This window comes from Pygocentrus nattereri, chromosome 18 (assembly GCF_015220715.1).
Source record: "Pygocentrus nattereri isolate fPygNat1 chromosome 18, fPygNat1.pri, whole genome shotgun sequence".
In the NCBI taxonomy this organism is placed as follows: Eukaryota; Metazoa; Chordata; class Actinopteri; order Characiformes; family Serrasalmidae; genus Pygocentrus; species Pygocentrus nattereri.
Genome location: NC_051228.1, coordinates 8,886,891 through 8,908,326, shown reverse-complemented (window position 1 = coordinate 8,908,326; position 21,436 = coordinate 8,886,891). Strand labels below are relative to the sequence as shown.

The 21,436-nt window shown below is 40.3% G+C and overlaps 1 protein-coding gene and 1 long non-coding RNA gene across 9 annotated transcripts in view; one reads left to right on the top strand and one right to left on the bottom strand.

Moving 5' to 3' along the window:
- The window catches only part of pdlim5b (PDZ and LIM domain 5b), a 61,105-nt gene extending 53,542 nt beyond the window's left edge, over positions 1–7,563 (bottom strand). For 6 of the 7 annotated variants that reach the window (XM_017710739.2, XM_017710741.2, XM_017710742.2 and 3 more), the window contains exons 1-2: positions 7,466–7,563; positions 2,719–2,865 (exon numbers count right to left, since the gene is read on the bottom strand). In XM_017710739.2, the coding sequence (XP_017566228.1) occupies positions 2,719–2,817 (99 nt within the window). In that variant the 5' untranslated portion in view covers positions 2,818–2,865; positions 7,466–7,563. Of the gene's footprint in view, positions 1–2,718; positions 2,866–6,883; positions 7,023–7,465 lie in introns of those variants that run through there. The other variant, XM_017710740.2, reaches the window with a different exon arrangement.
- Positions 5,282–7,362, top strand: LOC108435136. 2 transcript variants are annotated; one of them, XR_001858422.2, is made up of 3 exons: positions 5,282–5,704; positions 5,792–6,021; positions 6,177–7,362. It is a non-coding gene; the product is annotated as an uncharacterized LOC108435136 (long non-coding RNA). The 2 variants fall into 2 exon arrangements; XR_005131803.1 differs by having other exon boundaries at positions 5,282–6,021.
- Positions 7,564–21,436: the final 13,873 nt, after the last annotated feature.

Here is a 21,436-nt window from a genome sequence, read left to right as displayed (position 1 = left end):
GATGTCCCAACCCTCTAGTCATATTGGCTTAGCTGTGTAATAAATCAAAGACTCTTATCTCTTCCTTTTGCTGTCTGTAACTTAGACAGGCCTCTGGGGCCGAGTAAGCCAATGCTACACAGAGAAGTTGATTCGGTTACAAATTTTCAATCAGTCTTCTGTAAATATATCTTGTTTCAAGCGACAGAACCGTCACAAAACTATCTGGCTGTAAAGATTATCTCCACTCCCACAATGCTGTTTCTCTTTGAGCTGAAATCAAGTCGTAATTAGATCAGTACAAGGCTGAGAACTGTATACCCACTAAACCTGGCAGTTTCTTCTGGCTTGGCATGGTTGTTAGTGGTTTATGAGTGTTTGTGAGAATGAGGCATGTGCTTCAGGCCATAACACATTCAGGGTGTGGCTCCACTCATCCATCACCCTGAGAATACAGGCCCTTCAAACGTTGACATAATTCAACACCATGGTGGGTACTGTAGCATAGGGGCATGAAGGCAAGGGAGCGGCTCAGATGCGTTATGTAAAAGAAAAATCCTTCTGTGCGATTCAGAAAGCAACCCGAGATCATTTCCCCCCAAGCTGAAATACTTTACGCACCACCAGACCATATAAGGCAATAGTGACAAGAAATGAAATAAAATATCAGCTCGTTCCATTTCTTTTTCACTTTTCCACTAAAGATTATGCTCCCTACCAGCAGCTTGGTGTCAGCGGCTCTCCATCTCTCCCCCTTCTTGGCTGCTTGCAGAGTATAAATAACTTCCTCTGACAGGAAGAACCATTATCTCCCATAGGGTCATGCTGCGGTGGGCACTATTCATGTGCGTCACAGTCCTGCCTGCACGGCTCCACGTGTCCTTGTACAGTTATGGGGTGGACGTTCTGAACCATGAAACCACTTCAGACGTCTGCAGGATGGTAGCAGGCATGCAAGTCCTGGCGCTCACACATTTGCAACCACATCAACGCACACCTCTCCACTCCATCTGTGACGGGAGCAATCTATCCTCATGCCTGAGAACAACACAACAACGTTAAAGCCCATTTGAAGACCTCTTGAAAACAAGAGGTCTGAAAATACTTTCACCAGAGATAACCCGTTTCTCTGCTCTGCCAAGGCATCACTAAATATGGCATCTAGCCAAGCTGAATACAAGCAGTGTGCTTGTGGTTTGGTGTAATAAGGTGCTGTCCTAAAGGTTGGGAGAACATGTGCTTGCTTGTGCTTTCTTTCTTGTGTCCAAACACTATGATGTGCATATGGCATACAAGGCTAAGTGCATCTACTCCTCGCCCAGTGACCAATAATTCTCCCATAAAAAAGCTTATAGCCATGACTCCAGGAGCCAGTGGGTGTCCTCTATTTGTGGCACTGACCACATTTTAAAACAAGGCTTTCTGAGAAGGGTGAAGAAGATCTTTTAGGAGGACCAACTGGGTGAGCCTTCTATGTGTAATTGCCTAAAGCTTCCTTCAAAAGAAGTCCAACTATCCCAGGAAGGAAGCAGACATTCGACCAGATACATATAATCAAACATACATACATATTCCATGTCTCTCTCCCACTGTCTTCCCCCTGCATCTCGTAAAAAACTTCCACTGATAGATGTTTCTGTAGGTAAAATCTGCCACTTCATATTACAGACCATAAAGCTGAAGGATCACAGAGCTTACAGGTTCAGTCAGATCCCTAGCAGCCACGGTATCAGTGTGGCTAAGAGAAATCCTCCAAAACTGTCCAGATACAAATACTGTAACCCCAGCATGACTGTAGTCTAGCCATTCATCACAGAGCCCATTCTTCACTGAGAAAGACCATGCCAGCAACCTCACACTCAACCTGGGCCAGCTAGCGCTGGCTGCCAGGCCTGCACTTGGATTTATAGCAGCAGAGCTCCCAGACAGATATTCTTCAGACGTAGCCTCTCCACATCAGCAAAGAGAGCACGCTGATCCAGAGGAGTTCCTGTGCTGCCTCTGTTGACAGGCTTGCTTGCCTTCCATCTCACTTTGGCATGCCTCATTTCCCATGAAAATGGACTGACTAACAGACAGACACAAGTACAAACACAAACACTTTCCTCCCAGAAAGCCCTTTGTAACACAGTTTCTGGCTCTATACTGAGTACAGCCCTATAGGATACATTAAACTCTCAAATCCAGTTTGAATTAGTAGGATCAGTGCGCCACGAAGCTTTTTATAGTCCTTCCATGTAGCACCTGGGGACTTCGCGAAATTACAAATGTACCTCAGTATCTCACTTTTCTGGGAACAGGCTAATACTGTTCTTACAGGATGGATATGGGAGATAAAAATGGTATGAGGGGAAAGATATAAAGAGAGAGAGAGAGAGTTACAGAGGGGCCACAGGGTATTCGAAGAGCCAGCAGAGGTTTAAGTGAGCGTGAGCTGCATAATAGGATATCTGGTAGTGTCTCTATCATCACCCAACAGCTAGATAGCTTGGGGAGCATGTCTGTCATTCCTGTACACTGGACATCATGGAACTGAGTGCGTGAGTTCGAGTGTGCGTGTGCAGGTTGAGAGAGTACAATGTGTTATCATGTGCTAATAATAGACATCTCATTTAGGAGGCAGCATACTAACACTAAGATGAATAACGAGGGAATAACCTCTGGAATAACGAGGGAAATATGATTTCCACATCGTTTATGAGCAAAGGAAAGCTGGAAATGTATGAGTTAGGTACTCACTTTGGAGACAGTGAGGGGCATGCTGAAGTCCTTGCCCCCCTGCAGTCTGAAGCCCCAGGGGGAGGGTCCAATCAGGGACACACTGTAATTGCTGCTCATGGTTCTCTGTGGCACAGATCAGGCACTTCAAAAAGTCCAACTCACAGCCTGTTGAGCAAAAGGAAAGAGTTTCATTAGGCTGTCGTAATGAGACCTTGGTCAGAGATGTTCAGCGAGGTCACGTATCCTGTTCATTTATTCTCTAGCAATAACAAAACGCAGGCAGAAGTGGACAAATACAACATGATCTACAGAAGTATGTTTGACAGTTCGGCACTCTCATCCACAAAGGCCTGCGGGGAGAACTGATATGCACAGTTTGGATGAGGTCCTGTGTATCCTTGGAAGCAGCACTTGAAGTTGAGACAACAGCAATATTCAGACAGATATTGCCAGAAAAATTTATGAGCAGCGCAGAACTCTAAACATCCAAACAGCTGCACTAACTACACTATTCCACCTGGAATTCAGTGCAAAACATGCACATCAAGGCAGTAAAACTAAATACAGTATGAACAAAGACTGTAAAAATGGATGCAACGAAAATGACCTATTAAACTTAGAGAGACAAACAAAACAGGAACTGAAACAAGTATTAAAGTTACAGGTTATGACATTGGCTATAACAGAACTCTTTTACCTATTTATATTGTGCTGGGTAGTGGGGAATGCATGCAGACAAGTATTTTAGGAACCTTGGCAGAGCAAGGCCACTGTTGTTAAGGAGGAACCCCCAGAAAATCCAGCATAGTCCGGACATAAACATTCCAGAGGGAGAGGATTAGAGGCTGGGGGTCTCAGGAATTATTCCACAGAGGTGATTATGATTGTTTTAGAAATAAACCCTACGCTCTTTCCCTCCTCACTGGCATTCAAGCACACAATATCTCAGACTCAGTGTCTTGTGGGCTGGTTTTCTGACAAAAGATAAAACCTAGGCCTGTACTAAGCAGGACTTCCAATGAAAACACACAATTTGTAATAATTAAGTCCTGGACAAGGTTTTACTGGAAGAAAATAACATGTTTATTGCATACAGAAACTCTTTGATGGCACATTTTCCATGTCCCTGCTTTTTGGGAGTGGTATAGTGTACCAGATGCTCCTCTGATAAGCATGCCTTCAACATCATGACTTTGAGGTGAAGAAAAGTCAGGACTGGGCATTTGTCTCTGATTAGTTAGAGGTCCATTTGAAAAGCAGAATGGGCTCACAGCATGAGACTTAGAACCTAGGCAAGACTAAGCAAGATTACATAACAGCGCAGAATATACAGCATACAAGCATGAATCTTTCTTTATATTTTTACATTTTTCTTTTCACCTCACTTTGTTTTCCCTGTTCACCATGTCAGGGGATCATGAGTTGACCTTGCAGCTTACAAGAAAGCTCTGGTTCCTCATACAGCGGTTTCGTTTGTCACTGCTCTTCCTGCAAGGGTGGAGTCCAACCAAAGGCCTTGTTTGAGAACGTGTTCAGTACCGTAAAGAGCAAAATGAATGAACATGTTTTCCAATGCCTGCAGCCACATGCCCTGGGTTTACTGAGGAAACAAAAACTTTCAGTAACTGAGTAATTATCCAGCCTGGCTTCCCCTCAGTTGATCCAAACTAGATAGGACTGTTGTTGCTCTGCAACAGGCTATTCAGTGTGAGATATCGAGCAACTGATAAGCACCAAGCTCCGCAGAGCCTCTGAGAACACTCCCATGCAAGAAGCCACATGCAATTAGAGAAGAGAGAAGTTAAGTGGCTTAACATAGTCCTACAATTAAGGCTACAGAATACCCTGAAACACGACCCATGGTATTATCTTGGGAATGTGGCTTTGGAGGTAAATCGTTTAAACAAGTAGTAAAAGTGGAGAAGGACAGAACTAAAACAAGACAGACAAGAAATCTGCATCTCAAGCACTAAAGACAGAAGATTCATTTCTTGCTATGTAGTAGGTATAGTGACCATTTTTCCATAAGGAAACCAAGTCTAGCTATGGCCTAAAGTGTAATATATTGTTTCTGCACCTGGAAAACAGTTCTACACTTCCGTACAGCATATGCTCTTCTCAGGGAGGTGTGTGTAATAAAGGACTCTATGTCTGTCACCATGGACATAAACAATGCAGAACAGTGTGAAGGCTGGCATGTTCACTCTGTCAACTACAATTGGCTCCTCCTGAGTAGAAAGCAGACGTGGTGCCAAAGGCACACCCTGGAAAACTTGCAAACTCTGAAGACTGCAGGGAAAAAACGTTGGTTGAGCTCACAAGTTATGAGGCCTAAAGGGAATAACAGCAACATTTCTGCAGGAGGAAGAAATGGAATCAGTAATGGTAATAATAACCAACCCCTAGCGCCGGTCTAAGGACGAAGCCAAAAATACAAATCTGCCAAAAATAGCAGGTTACGGATGACTGGCACGTTGCTAACTTTTTCTGCTGGAATTACCTAATTCCACATAGCAATCGAGTTGAAAGTAATGCAAATTGCAGAGAGCTAAATCATTGCAAATGAGGACAGGGGTGAGCTACCAGAACTATTTGCATCTATTTATGAATCATGTGTTCCAGTCAAAAGAGCAGCTGGGCGCTTTAACTGGGTTGGACTTTCAGCTCCATGTGAAATCATTCTACTGTTTAATGTTTACCAGCTCTGGACTGCACACATGACCACACAAGACCTCAGCACAGCAAAACTATTGTGTTGACCCAAACACAAATTTGGACATAGGCTTCCAGCACGGCCTGATAAGCCACGGAGGATATTCCCGAACAGAGAGCACCTTCAAAACATCTGCAAAACACACGAGTGCTCTGTAATACTGATTAAAGACTTGAGGTAGGAGGATATCATCTGCATTTTGTTCTTGGGAACTAACAGCATTTTCCACTGCTATTTGGAGTTCATCTGGCACCTTGCTGACCTTGGTGAACATTATCAACGTCTTCAAAAGTAAGGCTAACCTAACTTGTCCAACAGCCAAAAGCTTGTCATCAAATCACCAGTTTAAGAGCTTAAAGTGGCTGGTGTTGATTTCAGGCACTTTCTCTAAAGACATCTGCAGCCTCACCTGCCCACCTGATGTTTAGCACAAACTCCACCTGGGTGGATGCCTGACCACACCTCACTTAATGCTGAAATGGGTTTGACACATCAAGGATTGAGATGATGAACCAACACCCGGTTTAAACCGAGCCCTGACCTCGTCTACAAATACCATGTCTTTGAACATCCTCTCATAAGGCTCACATAAAGCATACTCACCACCAGTGAGTAAAAAAACTGCAATCTAATTACAAAATTGAGGGACTAAATACCTCAACAGCAGCTTTCCATTATCCGTCAAAATTACGGAAATTACTTATAATTAGACTATTAAGCCAGTGGGTTTTAAACTATGCTTAACCATGTTTTTCTTCTTCAGAATTTGCTCAAGACTGGACAATGACCTGGGCAACCAACCTGCTACACAACACACATCATTCCACTTTCTTCCTAAATCCTCACAAAAGCAAAAGTGATATTTTAATGACATACAATTAGGAAACAGAGGTGTGTAGAGTAGCCTAAACCCATAGCCAAGTAAAAGCATGGTTGCTTTGGTGAAATAATGCCTTGAACAGAAGTAAAAGTGTCTAGGCAGTGAGTAACTTGTAGAAGACTATTTCAGTGGCACTTCTTAGTACGTTCAGCAACGGTCAGCATAGGAAGTGAAGTTAGTCAGGGGCTACTGCTCTTTTAAGGCTCCTTCATGTTTAGAATAAAATGACTAACTTGAACAGTCAGAGGTGACCAATCACACATCAGTTCAGATGCTCTCAGTGATGTAACATAAGGGAAGTAAACACATCAAAAGAAACAGGAACTACAGTTTAAGGCACAGATCCACTAACATTACATGTACCTGAGGAAAAATAACTACTCACATCATATAAACTGATATTAAACAGTTCATCACTCATGTAACCTACTATGTTTGGACACTTTTCAGACTGACTTGCCACAGACTAACCACACCGGGCTGTGCCGCACGTCCAGATAACTTCTGCCCGGTTTATGGTTTAATTTCATTAGCATATCACTTCTATAATCTCCGTTAAACGGTTCCACGCTGTGCAACGGTACAGTTACCTCACGTCCTCACAGGCCTGACACACCCTCCACCTCTGTCTGTGTGAACTTCCTGAAGAACAAACGCGCTGCAACACTTCTCTCACCGAGTAACAGACCACACGAGGCTTAAGCTGGCTTCCCATTTGCCAGCTTCTTCTTCGAATTCCCCCGTTCCACCTTAAATGGTGCAGCAGTTCTATTGTGGTGCATGAAGTCTGAGGCGCCAGACCGTAACTGCTGCACCGTTTAAGGTGGAACGGGGAAATTCGAACAAGAAGCTGGCGAATGAGAAACTGACTTCACCTTCACTGACTTCTTGACAGACACTCGATAGTAAACACGACAAAACCTGTTCGTGTGTCAAACTTTCTTCACTTCCCACCCACTTTTATGGGTCTGTCAGCTGAACGTTTCCACCTCATTTAAAACGCCTGTCAGAAAAAAACGGACAGCGCAGGCGGGCTGAGGACAGATTTGCTCCAAGCTGTATAAATACATTATTCTCACGAAAAACGTACAGACGAGTAACTCTAATGTCCTGAAGTAAAACAGCTTAAAAATGACTAAAAAGCGGCTAAAGCGGCTCCAGCTCACACTCACCTTCTCACCGGAGTAAACGGTCTCCGCAGCTCGCGCGACTTAACTGAAACTCGGAGAGTTCGCTCGTGTGCGCTTCGGAAACCAGCCGACCTTCGCGTCTGATTGGCTGTTTTCGGAGCGGGAGGGGGGCGGGGGGAAAGCCCTACGCGTTGGTGACGCCACTACAAGCGATCTGATTGGACGTAGGGACGAGCAGCGCAACTTCTGATTGGTCGTCTCGGTCTTTGGCTGCCGCTAACTCACCTGCTGCACGTCGTGTTAGAAAGCTCAGGGTGTTTGTGAAGTCAGCTGCCTTCTCATCGCGTTCATGTTTAAAGGGCAATTTCACCGATTTTTCCCAATTTTCTCCATAAGTCAGGGAGGTTTGATGAGAAATGCTCCGATCTAGAGAAACTTAAAAGAGGCAGAACTGTTCACAGTGGGGGTATGATTAAGCTGCCTGATGCCCAACATTGTTTTAGGATAGGTTTGGGTTAAAATGTACTTTTTAAAATCCATTAAGGGCGGAGAGCTAAATGTAAGGTGTTACAAGGCAAAGTAGCCCCAGTAAAAGCTTTTGTTTCTAGATTTACCACTATATTAAATATAAACACACAGGAGACCTGTGTAGGCTCACTGATGGATCAAACAAAATTGCTGTTTTGGTCTTATGGACATCGGGACCCCTGGTTCCCATCACCCCCACTGTGAACAATTTTCTCAAGAATGGAGCATTTCACATCTCAGTGACTGATTTATGCATACATTTTTTAAAAATGGGTGTGAATCCCCTTTATTGTAATCTGATCACATTATTGATTCTTTGTCCTTCTAGTGCTGTTTGAATGTAGCTCTCTGTTGCTAAGGTAAATTTATTTATCTCTGGTCTATTTTTGTAGTGAACTGACTACACGAAACTAAAACTAGGGCCCAGCATTACGCCAGTATGCCAAACAAGGCCTTTGAAGTGCTGCTAATGAGGATGAAAACATAAAATCTCATATGAATAATTAGCTTAAATGAATTCCAAATGTGATTCATCTGCATTATAAAAGGGGAACTCCACCAATTTTTTTAAAAGTGCTCATAACAATATTAATAAGGCATAAACAAAGTCATTCAACATATCTGACAGAGTCAGAATTGTTCACCATGGTGATAGAAACCACATGTCTCAAGTGTTTAATGCTGCTAAAAGCTCCCCTTACAGAAAGTTATTGCATGGCATGTTTCCTGATGCCTGAAACACTGTCTTATGATAGTTCTGAGACCGGGGAGATCAGGCTTTGGCCTAATTATTAACAATGTATTAATGTATTATTTAAAATACATTCATGGCAGAGTGGTACAGGCATGGCGCTGTAAGGAAAAGTAGGACCAAGGAACGCTGGGCCTCATTCACCAATATCTAGTTTATTCTTAAATGTGTTCTTGAGAAAGGCCCTAAGAAAAGGTCTTGATGTGTGTGTAAATTCTGGTTTTACCAAAGAACAAGTCCCAAAGAAGGGAACATTGGCGAACGTCAGAATTTTCAGGAAAACTGCGTAAGTCGGTTTTAAGAATAAATGACTTCTTAAGAATGGTTGGTGAACAAGGCCCAAAGGTCTTTCTGCTTTCCATCATTAACATTACAAAAACTTAGAATTGTCACGATTGGCCCCTCCCAGTCCTCCATGTTTTTCATCCCAGTCCTGCCCCCTTGTTTCTAGACTCCACCCTTGATTGTTCTCAACCTGTGTTGTCCACCTGTGTCTTGTTACCTGTTCCTGTATTTAAGCCCTGTGTTTTCCCCTATAAGGTTGCTGGTATTTGTAGTGTATACTTTGTAGTGTACTGTATTGTTTGTTGTATCTGCAAGCCTCTGTTGTGTTTTCTGTTCTCTGTTTTTGCTTTTATCCTGTTCCTTTTTTGTCATGTCTGTTCCCCGAGCTCTCTGTGTTGGCTCCTTGACCCTGGACTGTCTAGACCCTGATTATGGATTTGCCCCAAATCTCGCTTCTCTCAGCTTATGCGTCCGCCTCATCATCAATACCACACGTTACAAGAATGTACATGTTTGTTCTGGTTGTTTCCGATAGTAAATAAAATTGATATGTTTGTGTTGGAGACATCACCACCTCTGGTCTGTACGTTTCTCCACAATGCACCATTTCACATCACACCAGGCTGAACGACTTTGTTTAGACCTCGATGACTGATTTATGTGTAAATTCAGAGCACCGGAGAGAAGGAGTGACAGTAGACATGTTGAGCTCTGTTTAGAGCTGAGCGGAAGAGGCTATAGGGGGAAAACTGAAAGAAGTCATTTGAAAGCAACAAGCAGGAAAAAGAAAAGCCACCGAGGCCAAGAGGAACATTGGCAATGCTGTTTACAGGAGCTCTCAGTCTTCTGGCAGGACCATTGATTCTTGGGTTTAAGGCAAGGAGGTGACAGGCTGGAGCAGTAATTCTGAGAATGCAGTCATCCTGAGAAGTAGGTCTACGGTTAATGAGGGGAAGTTATGCAAGCCTTCGAGTAAGGTCTTCCATCATTTATGCAATAATGAATGGGACAAATATCTAAACCATAGTTAGTTAATTAGTTAAATATGGAATTATAAACGCTAAAAACTGCCATGTCACAGGAAGCCTTAAATCTCTTTCATAGCCTACTTCAGACGTTTATTCATCTCTACGCATGTACCCGGCCATACTCTGATGAGTCAGATGATATCTTCTCCGCAGTAATGCATGGCTTTAGTTGGGCTTTATGGTTTAAAATTTGCATTTAATATGCCTTGAAACATTATGTAGCACAGCAATGCATCCCTGAGCCTCATCACTTTGACAGAACTCACAATTTGGCCTCCTTATTGTGTTTTCACCCATCAGTGTTTTCTCACTACAATACCCAGCATGCATTACCCAAACATTTCATGCGAGCCATGGGGGGTCCCTCCTGTAGTTCTTAGCAATAACATTAGCTGTCTGGCTTTCTTCTTCTTTAGCCAGCTGGAAGGTAAACAAACTAAAAAATAATCTTAAGATCTAAGAACTAAAAAAAGATCTTAAGATCACAACTTTGATATAACAAGATAACTAACTCATTATTTCAAGATGACATCTTTGTTATCTTGAGATAACAAGATAATAAACTCGTTATCTCAAGAAAACAGCTTGTGTTTTCTCGAGATAACAAAATAACTAATTATTTCAAGACAACATCTTTATTATCTTGAGACAATAAGGTAACTAACTTGTTATTTCAAGATGATATTTGTTATCTCGGGATACCAAGATTATAAACTCATTATTGCAACAAAACAGCTTTTGTTATCTCGCGATATCAAAATAACTTGTTATTTCAAGATAACATTTGTTATCTTGACATGATGAGTTAACTAACTAAAAAGTTGTTATCTTGTTTATCTCTTTGTTAAAACAAGGTTGTTATCTTGAGATAATGAGTTAATAGTCTTGTTATCTCAAGATTACAGTTGTTTTCTTAAAATAACAAGGTACTTATCTTGTTATCTCAAGATAACAAGTAACCTTTCTTGCAGAGATGTTATCTTGAAATACAAGTTATTTTGTTTTCTTGACATAACAAGTTACTTATCTTGTTATCTCTCAAGATAACAAGTGAACTTTCTTGTTATCTCAAGATAACAAAGATGTTATCTTGAAATACAAGTTATTTTGTTATCTTGAGATAACGAAAGTTGTTTTCTTGACATAATATAGAGATCACATGAAATTAACTAAAGATCACATGATATTGACTAAACTGACTCATTATCTCAAGTTAACAATGCAGAAAATTAGAGCAACAGCTCATGGCCTCTGCAGACTTCTGTAGATAACAATATCAACAGCTAATTTTTTCATTTTAGTGCCCCTTTCAAATATTTGTTTTCATTCACAGTACATCTGATCCACTCTAACTCCAGTTGAATGCTGGATTTTATAACAGGGACACTCGATAAATCAAGATACCCTCAAGCCCATTGCTTCTGTATGTGATTCTATGGATCGACACAGCAACAGAGTGTTCTGAATGACTTCACATAGTCTTCACATGTTGGCCTTCAACAATGCTGCTATAGCATGTTACCACTACTTTAAAAGGAAATGTTCAGCAGTGCATCCAAACAATGAAAACTATTCCTAACCTAATGAGGACATCCACGAAATATGCAGGTTGGCCGATACCAGTCTTCAGTGATGGAAGGCTGGCTTTTTCAGTCTCTGCATGATGTAATTCTTTCCCTCCGGTGTTTAACGGTGGGTAGATATGCATGCCAGACTCAGCCGATGGCAAAAATGGGGATTTAGCTTCACCAAACAGAAACATGTGTTAACTATCAGCATGTGCTTTATATTTAAAAGAAAGAATACAGATGGAGCGTCGAGATTGGATCTCCTTTTTCTGGAGGATTTCAAGAAGATTCTTTCGCATGGGCTGCTTCAGCTCCTCTGCAGAGGAGGCTGTTATTGTGCAGTCAAATGGCGGCCTCCTCTGGTCAAACAACCACTGCGCAGCAGGCAAAAGGGGTTTTAAATGGGAATTCCACAGATCCTGAATGTCTTCAGTGGTTAATATGCAAGCAAAGTCATTCAGGGTGATTTGATGTGTAATTGTAATTAAACTTACAGTGTACTTACAGTGGTGGTGATAGGAACCAGGGGTCACAATGCCTACCACCAAATACAGACTTTTTATTGACCATCCAAAATGACCAGTGAACCTACACGTGTCTTCTGAATTAACGTTGGTGATGATAAAATCGTGGTAAAACGCACTAATATAACACACAATGTCTCATTAACAGCAGTTTATTGTTTAATATAGGTCCAAAAGTTACAAATGAAATGATCAGCATAAGAATTTGAGTCAGAAATAGACATTTTAACTTGAATTCCAGAATGTTGTAATATGTTTTGTAATCATACGCAAACGTTTGAACAGGAAATGAACACTTCCTCTACAGGGAACTTATATATAGCATTTGTCTGCACAATTTTACTGCCCAATTTCTATTTATTCGCTGAATTTAACATATTTGCTAAAACATAAAATCTGAAGTGTGGCAAAACTTTCACACAGGTCCCATTTTCTTCCCCAACATGTTAAAGTCAGTAAATAAACAGTAATTGGGAATTAAAATGTGCAGAAGCGCGGAACTTCTTTTCTCTTGAAAAACATGTAAAATTCCAGAAAGTAAAAATCCTTCCCAGTTGTTCCAACTGCCTGGACAGCTCTGCTGGTGGTTTGATCTAACAAGAGAAGCCAGGGCGTTGGAACAAAATCCTGGGAAGGATTTTTACTTTCTGGAGCGGAATTTTACACCTCTGTTGAAAAATGATTAAGTGCACAAACATTTGCCTCTATGATCCTGGTTTGCTTTAATGACAGCGTTCATTCGAGCTGACATGGACTTCACAAGTTTGTTTGTCCGAACATTCAGTGGACAGGATAAGACCCGGCAAATAATTTGACCTTTTTGTTCAATGGCCATAACGTGGTCAATATCACAAATTCCGGTATTTAAATAATGACCTGGAAACTAGAAAAACCTTGAATATTTCTCAATTTGATATTTTCACAGATTTTCAATGTAGTCTCAGGCGTTTGGATCCCACTGTATGTCTAGACCAGGGGTTGCTAACATGTGGCTCTTTTACTGCCCTGTTGCGGCTCGACAGCAAAATATAAGGTAGACATAAAATAATCTCTGTTGCAGTAAAATAAAAGTCGTTCAAACAATTTTAGGAACAAGTGGTCTTAAATGCTGTGAATGTAGCCTGTAACTGCTAATTCACTCACCTTTAACCTTTAAGGTTGGCTGCACATAGCAACACAGACATCAGTCTCTCCTAGCTAGTAGCTAACGAAACGGCAAGGAAAAAGTTTGAGACAAACATCGATGATTTGGAGATTAACAGATTTATTTGCATTTACAGTCACTCCAGCTGGTTTCTCAATACATTTAATCTACAAAGACAAACTGCCAAACATTAAAAATCTTGAATCTTGTTCAGATTTTCCACCTTAAATGGTGCAACAGTTGCATTCTGGTGCCTCAGACACCATTTTAACAAGAAGTTGGTAAAAAGTTGAAGCGTTTAAAGACAAGAAACTGTTCTGCTTTTGTGGAAAATGTTCCTGCCAGAGATGTGAGAAAAGTGGCTTTAGCTGAACTAAAGCTTAAAGCAGAGCAAAGTAAATTTTCATTATTATTACATATTTAGCCTGTACTTTAGCACATACTGAGACATATTTACAGCCGAAACGGTGAAATAGACATAAAATGTTCTGGCTCTTCATAACATTTTGGTTGCCGACCCCCCAGTCTAGACAGATGCGGGTAACTCAGTTTACAAGTTTTAAGTACGTTTTTAATTAAGTTATACTTTTCTGACTATTTTCAAATGCTAATACTTAGTACAATGGATTTGTGAGGAACGTATGGCATACATTCTTTCTCAAGCTACAATAGCATGATTAATATTCAGTTACTAATTCCATTTTTGTGTGTAATTTCATTTCCTTATGTTGCTGACAGTATTTGTAATGCTTTGCAATAAGTCACTATTGACTTTAACTCCTATGCTGATAGATGTTGAATGCACCACTGCAGTACTGTAAGTTACTCTGAAGTACCTTTTGGGCTGTTTTTGAAAGGCTACTTGAGGCTTTAATTCACCAACAGTCACCAAACTCTTTCCCTTATGTGGGCTTAGGCTGCTCTACCCCCATCTGGATCTTCATCACCTGGAGACTTACCTTCCTTGCAGGTAGCCCAGTGTTGAGATTCGTAAACCTTTGTCATTAATAAGCTCAGGTTTAGTTGCTCGAACAGAGTTGGCAGAGACATTTGGGCTCCTAGGGTGCATTAGTTTTACCACTCGTGCCATAAAGGCTTAAAGGCCTTCAGTGCGGCTAATGGCATGGAGGTAATACAAGAAGTGTGCTAGGAAAACTGGACCAGGAAAAAGGTCAAAAGTCCTGTCCAGCTGGATTAGATAAATCAAGTCCCAGGTCAGTGGATAACAAAGGTGCTAGCTAACCCCCATGGCAGTAAGTAGTGCATGAAAGTATTAAGGGAAGGAGAAAGTGATATGTTAGCTGACTAGCATTTACTTTGTGAGGTAGAAACAACTATATTTTACTAAAATGTTCATGGAAATGTTTTGAATCGTTATTTGTTCTTGACTTATGTAGCAGGAAATTTGGTGCTAATTCTTTTATTACACCTTAGGACAACTCAGCATAATTGATTAGCCATTTTAGCCACTAAGCTAACCAGGTTTCACAGTGTGGAGGCATAATGCCCAACAGTTTCTGCTTTTTCGGGGATTTTGTTTTAGATTTTGCTTCACGCTTTAATTTCAGGGCATGTTTTGGGGTGAGATAAAAAATCTGAAACGATTTTTGGCCTTAAAGGGGAATTCAATTTTTCTGTAATTCGGCATAATTCAGTGTTTGAGACAAAGGCCCGATCGCATTTCTTATTTGGGTGTCACCTTGTCCCTTGGGACTGAATTACAAGGGGTAGTGGTTGAACTCTTCCCCTTACAAAACGGGACCCTCAATTAACAATAACAAGGTCACTTCATTAACAGCTACTAGTGCTGCTCTGTAGACGGCCCTGCCAGTCAGCAGTGACAGCAGAGGAGGGTCAAGTTCAGCTCCTCACTGCTAGTTAGTTTTAGGGCATCATATGCCGTCAAAGAGGGGAGGATTATTTATCGCCATTATTTATCATCCCCCGCCCCTAATTCTTCGGTAACATGAAGCTGAAGTCCGCTAGTCGCCAGCTTTTTGTTCGAATTTTCCCATTACGTTAGAAGTGCTGCACCACTTAAGGTGGAATGGGAAATTTAACTAACTAGCTTCCAAGGAATCAGCATATTACAAGTGATTTCTGTGCTTATTATGAAGAAGGACCACAATATATTGAAACAACCTTAAACTAAGATAATGCAGTGGGTATTTTTTAAATGGGGAATGACTTACATTTGGGGTCACTTGAATAGCCAACTTGCCAATATTTCTTTTTTTTATAATAAAAAAAAAACCTCAGTTTGGAGGGCCTTGTAGTCCTATCTTAACAAAACATCTGGACAGCCTACCCCTAGGTATGAACATGCAAAACGGAGGGGCAAGGGCTATGTAGTAGGGGCAAGGGGTGAAATGGGTATGGGCCAAAGTCATTCAGAGCATTTTGACGTGAAATGGTTAACCCCTTAATATCTCAGGCTTACTACATGGTACAGTAAGAAGTGAGTAATGAAACTTTAAGGGATAATTGTAAAAATAAACTTCTTCCCAGTAATGGTGATAGGAAGACATTTCTGGCAATAAAAGTTTCCTTTGTGGACTAATAAGCCTTACCATGCCCTACATGTACTTCCCCATCATGAATGGATTTCATCAATATGTTTTAGAATCAAGACTAACCTCCAAAAAACTGCAAAACTGTGTGTCAGACATCAAGCAACATATTCATAACCATTTTGTGCAATAACCTTCTGTGGTGTGACCTTTTAGTGGCATTTAACTCTTCAGATGCCTGGTTCCTATCACGGTCACTGCAAAGACATCTGACTGGTTTGAGTTTCTCTAGAATAAGGCATTTTACATCAAACCATCCAAAACGATTGAATTATACAAAAATCCGCAATTAGACATTTAGGTTTTCGAACTTTTTCACAGCAAAACTTCAAATGTGCAATTTGAAATGTACTCTTTAACCATTTCACTTAAAATAAACTTGAGATGACATTGAGGGAAACACCCCCCCCCCCCCCCACCAATTCCCCCCCCACCCCCCCACCAATTCCCCCCCACCCAGGGAAAGTTGATGAGAGCATGAGTGATGAGATGTGGGTAGAGGTTCTCAGTGAAGATGTGCTTGACCATTCCTTTGTGAACAAACTTTGTTAGTGATTTTTAATGTTAATATTATGAAGTTCAAATGAAATCATGAGTAGAAACACTAAACACTCAACAAATCCTCTGCTCTCTGTTCCTGTTTACTGAAAGGTTCAGCCAGACTGTGTTTCAACAAGGGAATCTATTTGGAAGCAACATGACCAAAACCAAAGTTCATATATTACTTACTGAATACATAATATCACAAAATGAGCTTTTGTAAATATATCATAATTATGGGTGTTAGTGTTATTTGTAACATGAGATGCAAATATATCAGAATTATAGTGTGTATTACTTATTTGTTATGGTGTTAGACTTATTTATAATGTTGATTAGGCATATTTGAGTCAACATTGGGCTATTGTGACCTAGAGTTGCTCCATTTCAATAAGGGAACATAAGATTGTGTCCAAAATTACAAAGTGGGAACACAGGGCCTTGGGAGCATAGGGCCCTGGACCATAAAGGGCTTTTTCCTAGAAAGTTCACTGTGCACATGAATGACCTTGGGAGCATAAGATGCCTCCTCCTCAAAGGCACTTGAGGCAGTAGACCTGAACATTACCAGAACGAAACTAAGGGATTTTTAGATTAAGATCTAAATAAAGTTATTCAGGGTGGTTTGGTGTGAAATGCTTTGTTTGAAAGAAACTTACCAACTCACAAATGTCCACAGTGGTGGTGATAGGAACCAGGCATCTGAAGAGTTTAATGCCCCAAAGCTCCCTCACAGAAAGTTGTTACATGAAATGGTTACGAATGCATTTCGATGCTTGAGACATCATTTTATGATGGTTATAAGAGAAAGTTTTGACCTAAAATGTACGTTTAAAATGCATTCAAGTAAGTGGGACACCTGCAGTATGTTCTAATTTAAAATATATGTGTTTTTTTTTTAAATTTAGGACTATTTTACTGCTTTTATTGTTATCTGCAAAGCTTAGTCCCACCCAACTCAAATCCCCCTGAAGAAAACAGCAGAGAAAGTATTTTTTTTAAATCTCTCAAAAGAATAGACCAACTCCTCTCTTTCTCTGCCAGTTCACCGTAAAAGTCACAAAAACTTATAGATAATAGAACAAAATGCTGAAAATTAGACAAGGGCTTTAAGAAAGGACATTGATGTGCGCTCCAGGTGAGTCCATTTTGGCTTAATCCATTGATTGAGCTGTGCTGAGCCGTGCAGCCAAGCATACAGCCATACGTCAGTCCGGACCCTCGGCTGGAGAAAACCACATCAAAGACGTCTATAAAGAAGTGACGATGCAAGAGAAAAAGCCCAAGATAAACAGAGTCTGACATTTAATCAATATAATAATGTTCATCTGTGATACAGCTTTATCGAACATGAATCAGAGATTAGGCTGAACCATGAGACAATGTGGTTACACAGCCCCCCCACCCCCCCAGCCTGGTCTTAGGACGTCATCATAACGGTCATTACCTACACAATTGTCACAATAAAGCCTATACAACACAATGTACATGTGACATACATTTCCACATTTTCCACATTCTTGCATAAGTTTAAATAAATATAGTTTTAGAGATATTGTAGTGCATAACGTAGCATGTGCAATGCTCCCTGATACATTTAGCCATCATAATCAGAAACTAGAACAATAGAAAAATAGCTATCCAAGGCTAATCCTTGGTTAAATGGGAATTCCATTGATTGTTCAAAATGCCTGAATTATTTGGTCGTTGAGATGTGAACTGAGTCATTCAGACTGGGTTAATGTGAAGTTGGTCATTATAGAGAAAAGTCAGAATGTAAAAAAAACAATTACAATGGTGGTGAAAGGAACTGTGGGTAGCATGGCAGCATAGTGGGTAGTGCTGTCTGTTCACAGCAAGAAGGGCCCGGGTTCAGTTCCCTGGTTGGGTGACCAGGGTCTTTGTGGAGGGTGTGTGGGTTTCCTCCCACAGTCCAAGGAAATGCGGTCAGGCAAACTGTTCATGCTTAATAGCAGTGGTGGACAACTAACTAAGTAAATGTAATTAGTTACTGTACTTAAGTAGTTTTTTGTGTATCTTTACTTTATTGAAGTTTTTCCATTTTGGGCGACTTTTTCCTTTCACTCCACTACATTTCAGAGTCAAATATCTCACTTTTTACTCCACTACATTTCAGAGTCTAATATCTCACTTTTTACTCCACTACATTTCAGAGTCTAATATCTCACTTTTTACTCCACTACAATGTGTGAAAGCTGTCGCTCGTTTTGGTTTCTGTGTGCATAAAAACGTAACATGTCAAAAGCGCGAAACAAGAACACCAATCAGGGCACAGAGGTCACTTTGTTTTGAGCTTGTTTTGGCCTGTTGGACATACCGACTCAAAGCAAGCACACGGTTCAACGTCAGTGCAGAAGTAAAATTTCACAATACAGTAAAGGAAACTCATTCGTGAACCTGAGTTTAAAGCAAGTTTTTATTAAACTTAAACTTGCAAATAAATCTTAAACTGAAACTTTGCTTGTTTATAAAAAGACTTCAGTGTTTTGTGCTGATGATAAATTTAATGAACATCAGCGTGACTAATGAATGACATTCTATTAAAAGACTGGTTTACCAAGAGATCCACTGGAGGATTTTCACTTAAAATGAGTTACAAGTCTTGTTACAAAAATGAAAACAGGACGTTAGAGTCATAATTACTCTTTGAGTACTTTTACTTTTGATACTTAAGTACATTTAAAGGCAAATACTTTTGTACTTTTACTCAAGTGGAAGGCCAAAGGGAGAAACTTCTACTTTTACTGGAGTAATATTTTACCTTGGGTATCTCTGCTTTAAATCTGCTAAATTGCCCCTAGGTGTGTATAAGTGTAGTCTACCCTGTGATGGACTGGCATAGGTAATGTGTGTGTGTGTGTGATAGGAACCAGATTTTATGATATCAACAACATGGTGATTTTACTTACCGTATAAAGTGACTAGTGTATCTGTAATGTTGTGCAATGGTCAGATAGTTTTAACTTTTAAAAACAAATTGGGGACTGTTTTGCCTTACAACAGCCTGTGTGTACATAATTGGGCTTTTGCATTTAACAATTTGGACGTCTGGTTCCTATCACCACCACTGTGAACAGTTCTGACTCTAGAACAGGGCGTTTCACATCGAACCACTTGGAATGACTTTGAATAACAATTGAATTATACAAAGACAAAAGAAAATCAGTGGAATTCCTTTTTAACACCTCATGAATATTAAACTGATTGCATTTCACCAGGTTTTGTCTTTAGTCACTAGTGGCTCTGCTCAGATGTCTCTAGCATACAAACACACAGACATTCATGTGGGGGGAAAAACAATGGCACTAGCGTCCATGGGAGAAGACAAAGGTCACAACACCAGCAGGTTGTACAAGCAAGCTGACAGAAATATCGAGCACTTTGTGTGGTGAAGGGGTTAAAGATGGGCCATTTACTGACAGGCACATCTCTATACTGTTATAAACCCATTCACTATAATTTAGAGACTTGGAGTGGTCATCATAGACAAGTCCAGCTGAAGGGAAACATGTCTGACAGTATTTCTGTGTTATGGATAAAGTGTTTAGGGATACACCACAGTAATGAGTCAAGATTAAAAATGGCAGATTCTGGCACCAAACATGCAATCGATCCCTTCATTTTGGTCGATCTGTGGTGCAGTTTTATGAGGTACATGACGTGCAAAAATCTTAGCGTTTTTTGTTGGTTTTCTAAGTGAAAATAAGTGAGCAGCTCTACAGAGAACACACGTTTACACATTTAACATGTAACATGTAAATAAAAGTTGTGGCACCCAGCACAAAACCCAGCAAGTAAATAGACATTCTGCACTAAAATTAGCAGATATTAGAAAGAATAGCCCATGTAGCCCCTAAAAACGGGTCAAAAAATCGGCCAATTTAAATATTTGGGATTGCCGGAACCAGAATAATGTTACTTTTACTCAGCTTGTTCTAAACATTTGAGGTTTTTTTATATTATTCCCCAGAACATCTGTTACCAAATGAAATTACTGTTACAACATGCAATTTTAGTTTAGGATATCAAACTAGTTTTTTTTTTTTTTTTTAGTGCACGCTCTCAAAAACAAAGGCGCAGAAAAGGGTCCCTTGCGCTTTGCCATAAAAAACCACATTTGGTCCCTTCAAGAACCTTCCAACAGCTGATTCTTAGAAGAACGGTTTTTGAAGATGAGATGTATGACTGTGAGGAGCCTCTACGTGATGTAAAGGTTCTAAGAACAATGCTTAAATTGATATAGAATGTTTGACATCATGTGAAGCTTCTTAAAACTTAAAAAGGTTCTTCCCACTCACATGTCCCATTTCCAAATATGGTTCCATAGGGAACTGGCCACTTTTCTTTAGGAAACCAAAGGATATAGTTGCATATGGTTCTATATGGCACCAAAAGGGGTCTGCTGTTGTTATAAGCTTGACATTCTAACAATAAAAGAACCCTTTTTGGTGCTACATAGAACTCTTTTCAAAACGTTTCTACATAGAACCACGTACAACACATTCGCTCATCACTTTGAAGAACCAGTTCGCCATGCAAAGAAGTGATTAAGGATGCAAATGGTTCTTTGCGTGTTGTCTTTACTGAAGAACCCTTGAAGAACCATCTACACATACAAAGGGTGCTTTGTATCATGGAAGGGATGAATGTGCTGTTGATGGTTCTATATAGAACCTTTTTGGGGTTTTTCTATAGTAACAATGTCAAGCTTGTATGGAAGAACAGCAATGCTGGAAGAACTTTTTTGGGTGATATTCAGAACCCTATTTAAACAGATTCTATATAGAACCATCTACAGCACATTCACCATCAATCCGAAGACCGCTTTCATGATGGAAAGGACCCTTTAGTGTTCACGGGTCTATATAGAAACATTTTGTTCACTGAAGAACCCTTGAAGAACCGTCTGTTTACAGATGTACTTCTTTCAATTTGAACAAAAGATCTTACACAGTGCAGCCTTAAATGTGTGGAAGCAGAGTAGTTTCAAATATCAAGCAATGGAAACTAATGTAGTTTGTTTGTGTCCTCGTGGAAGTTCTAAAAATTACTAT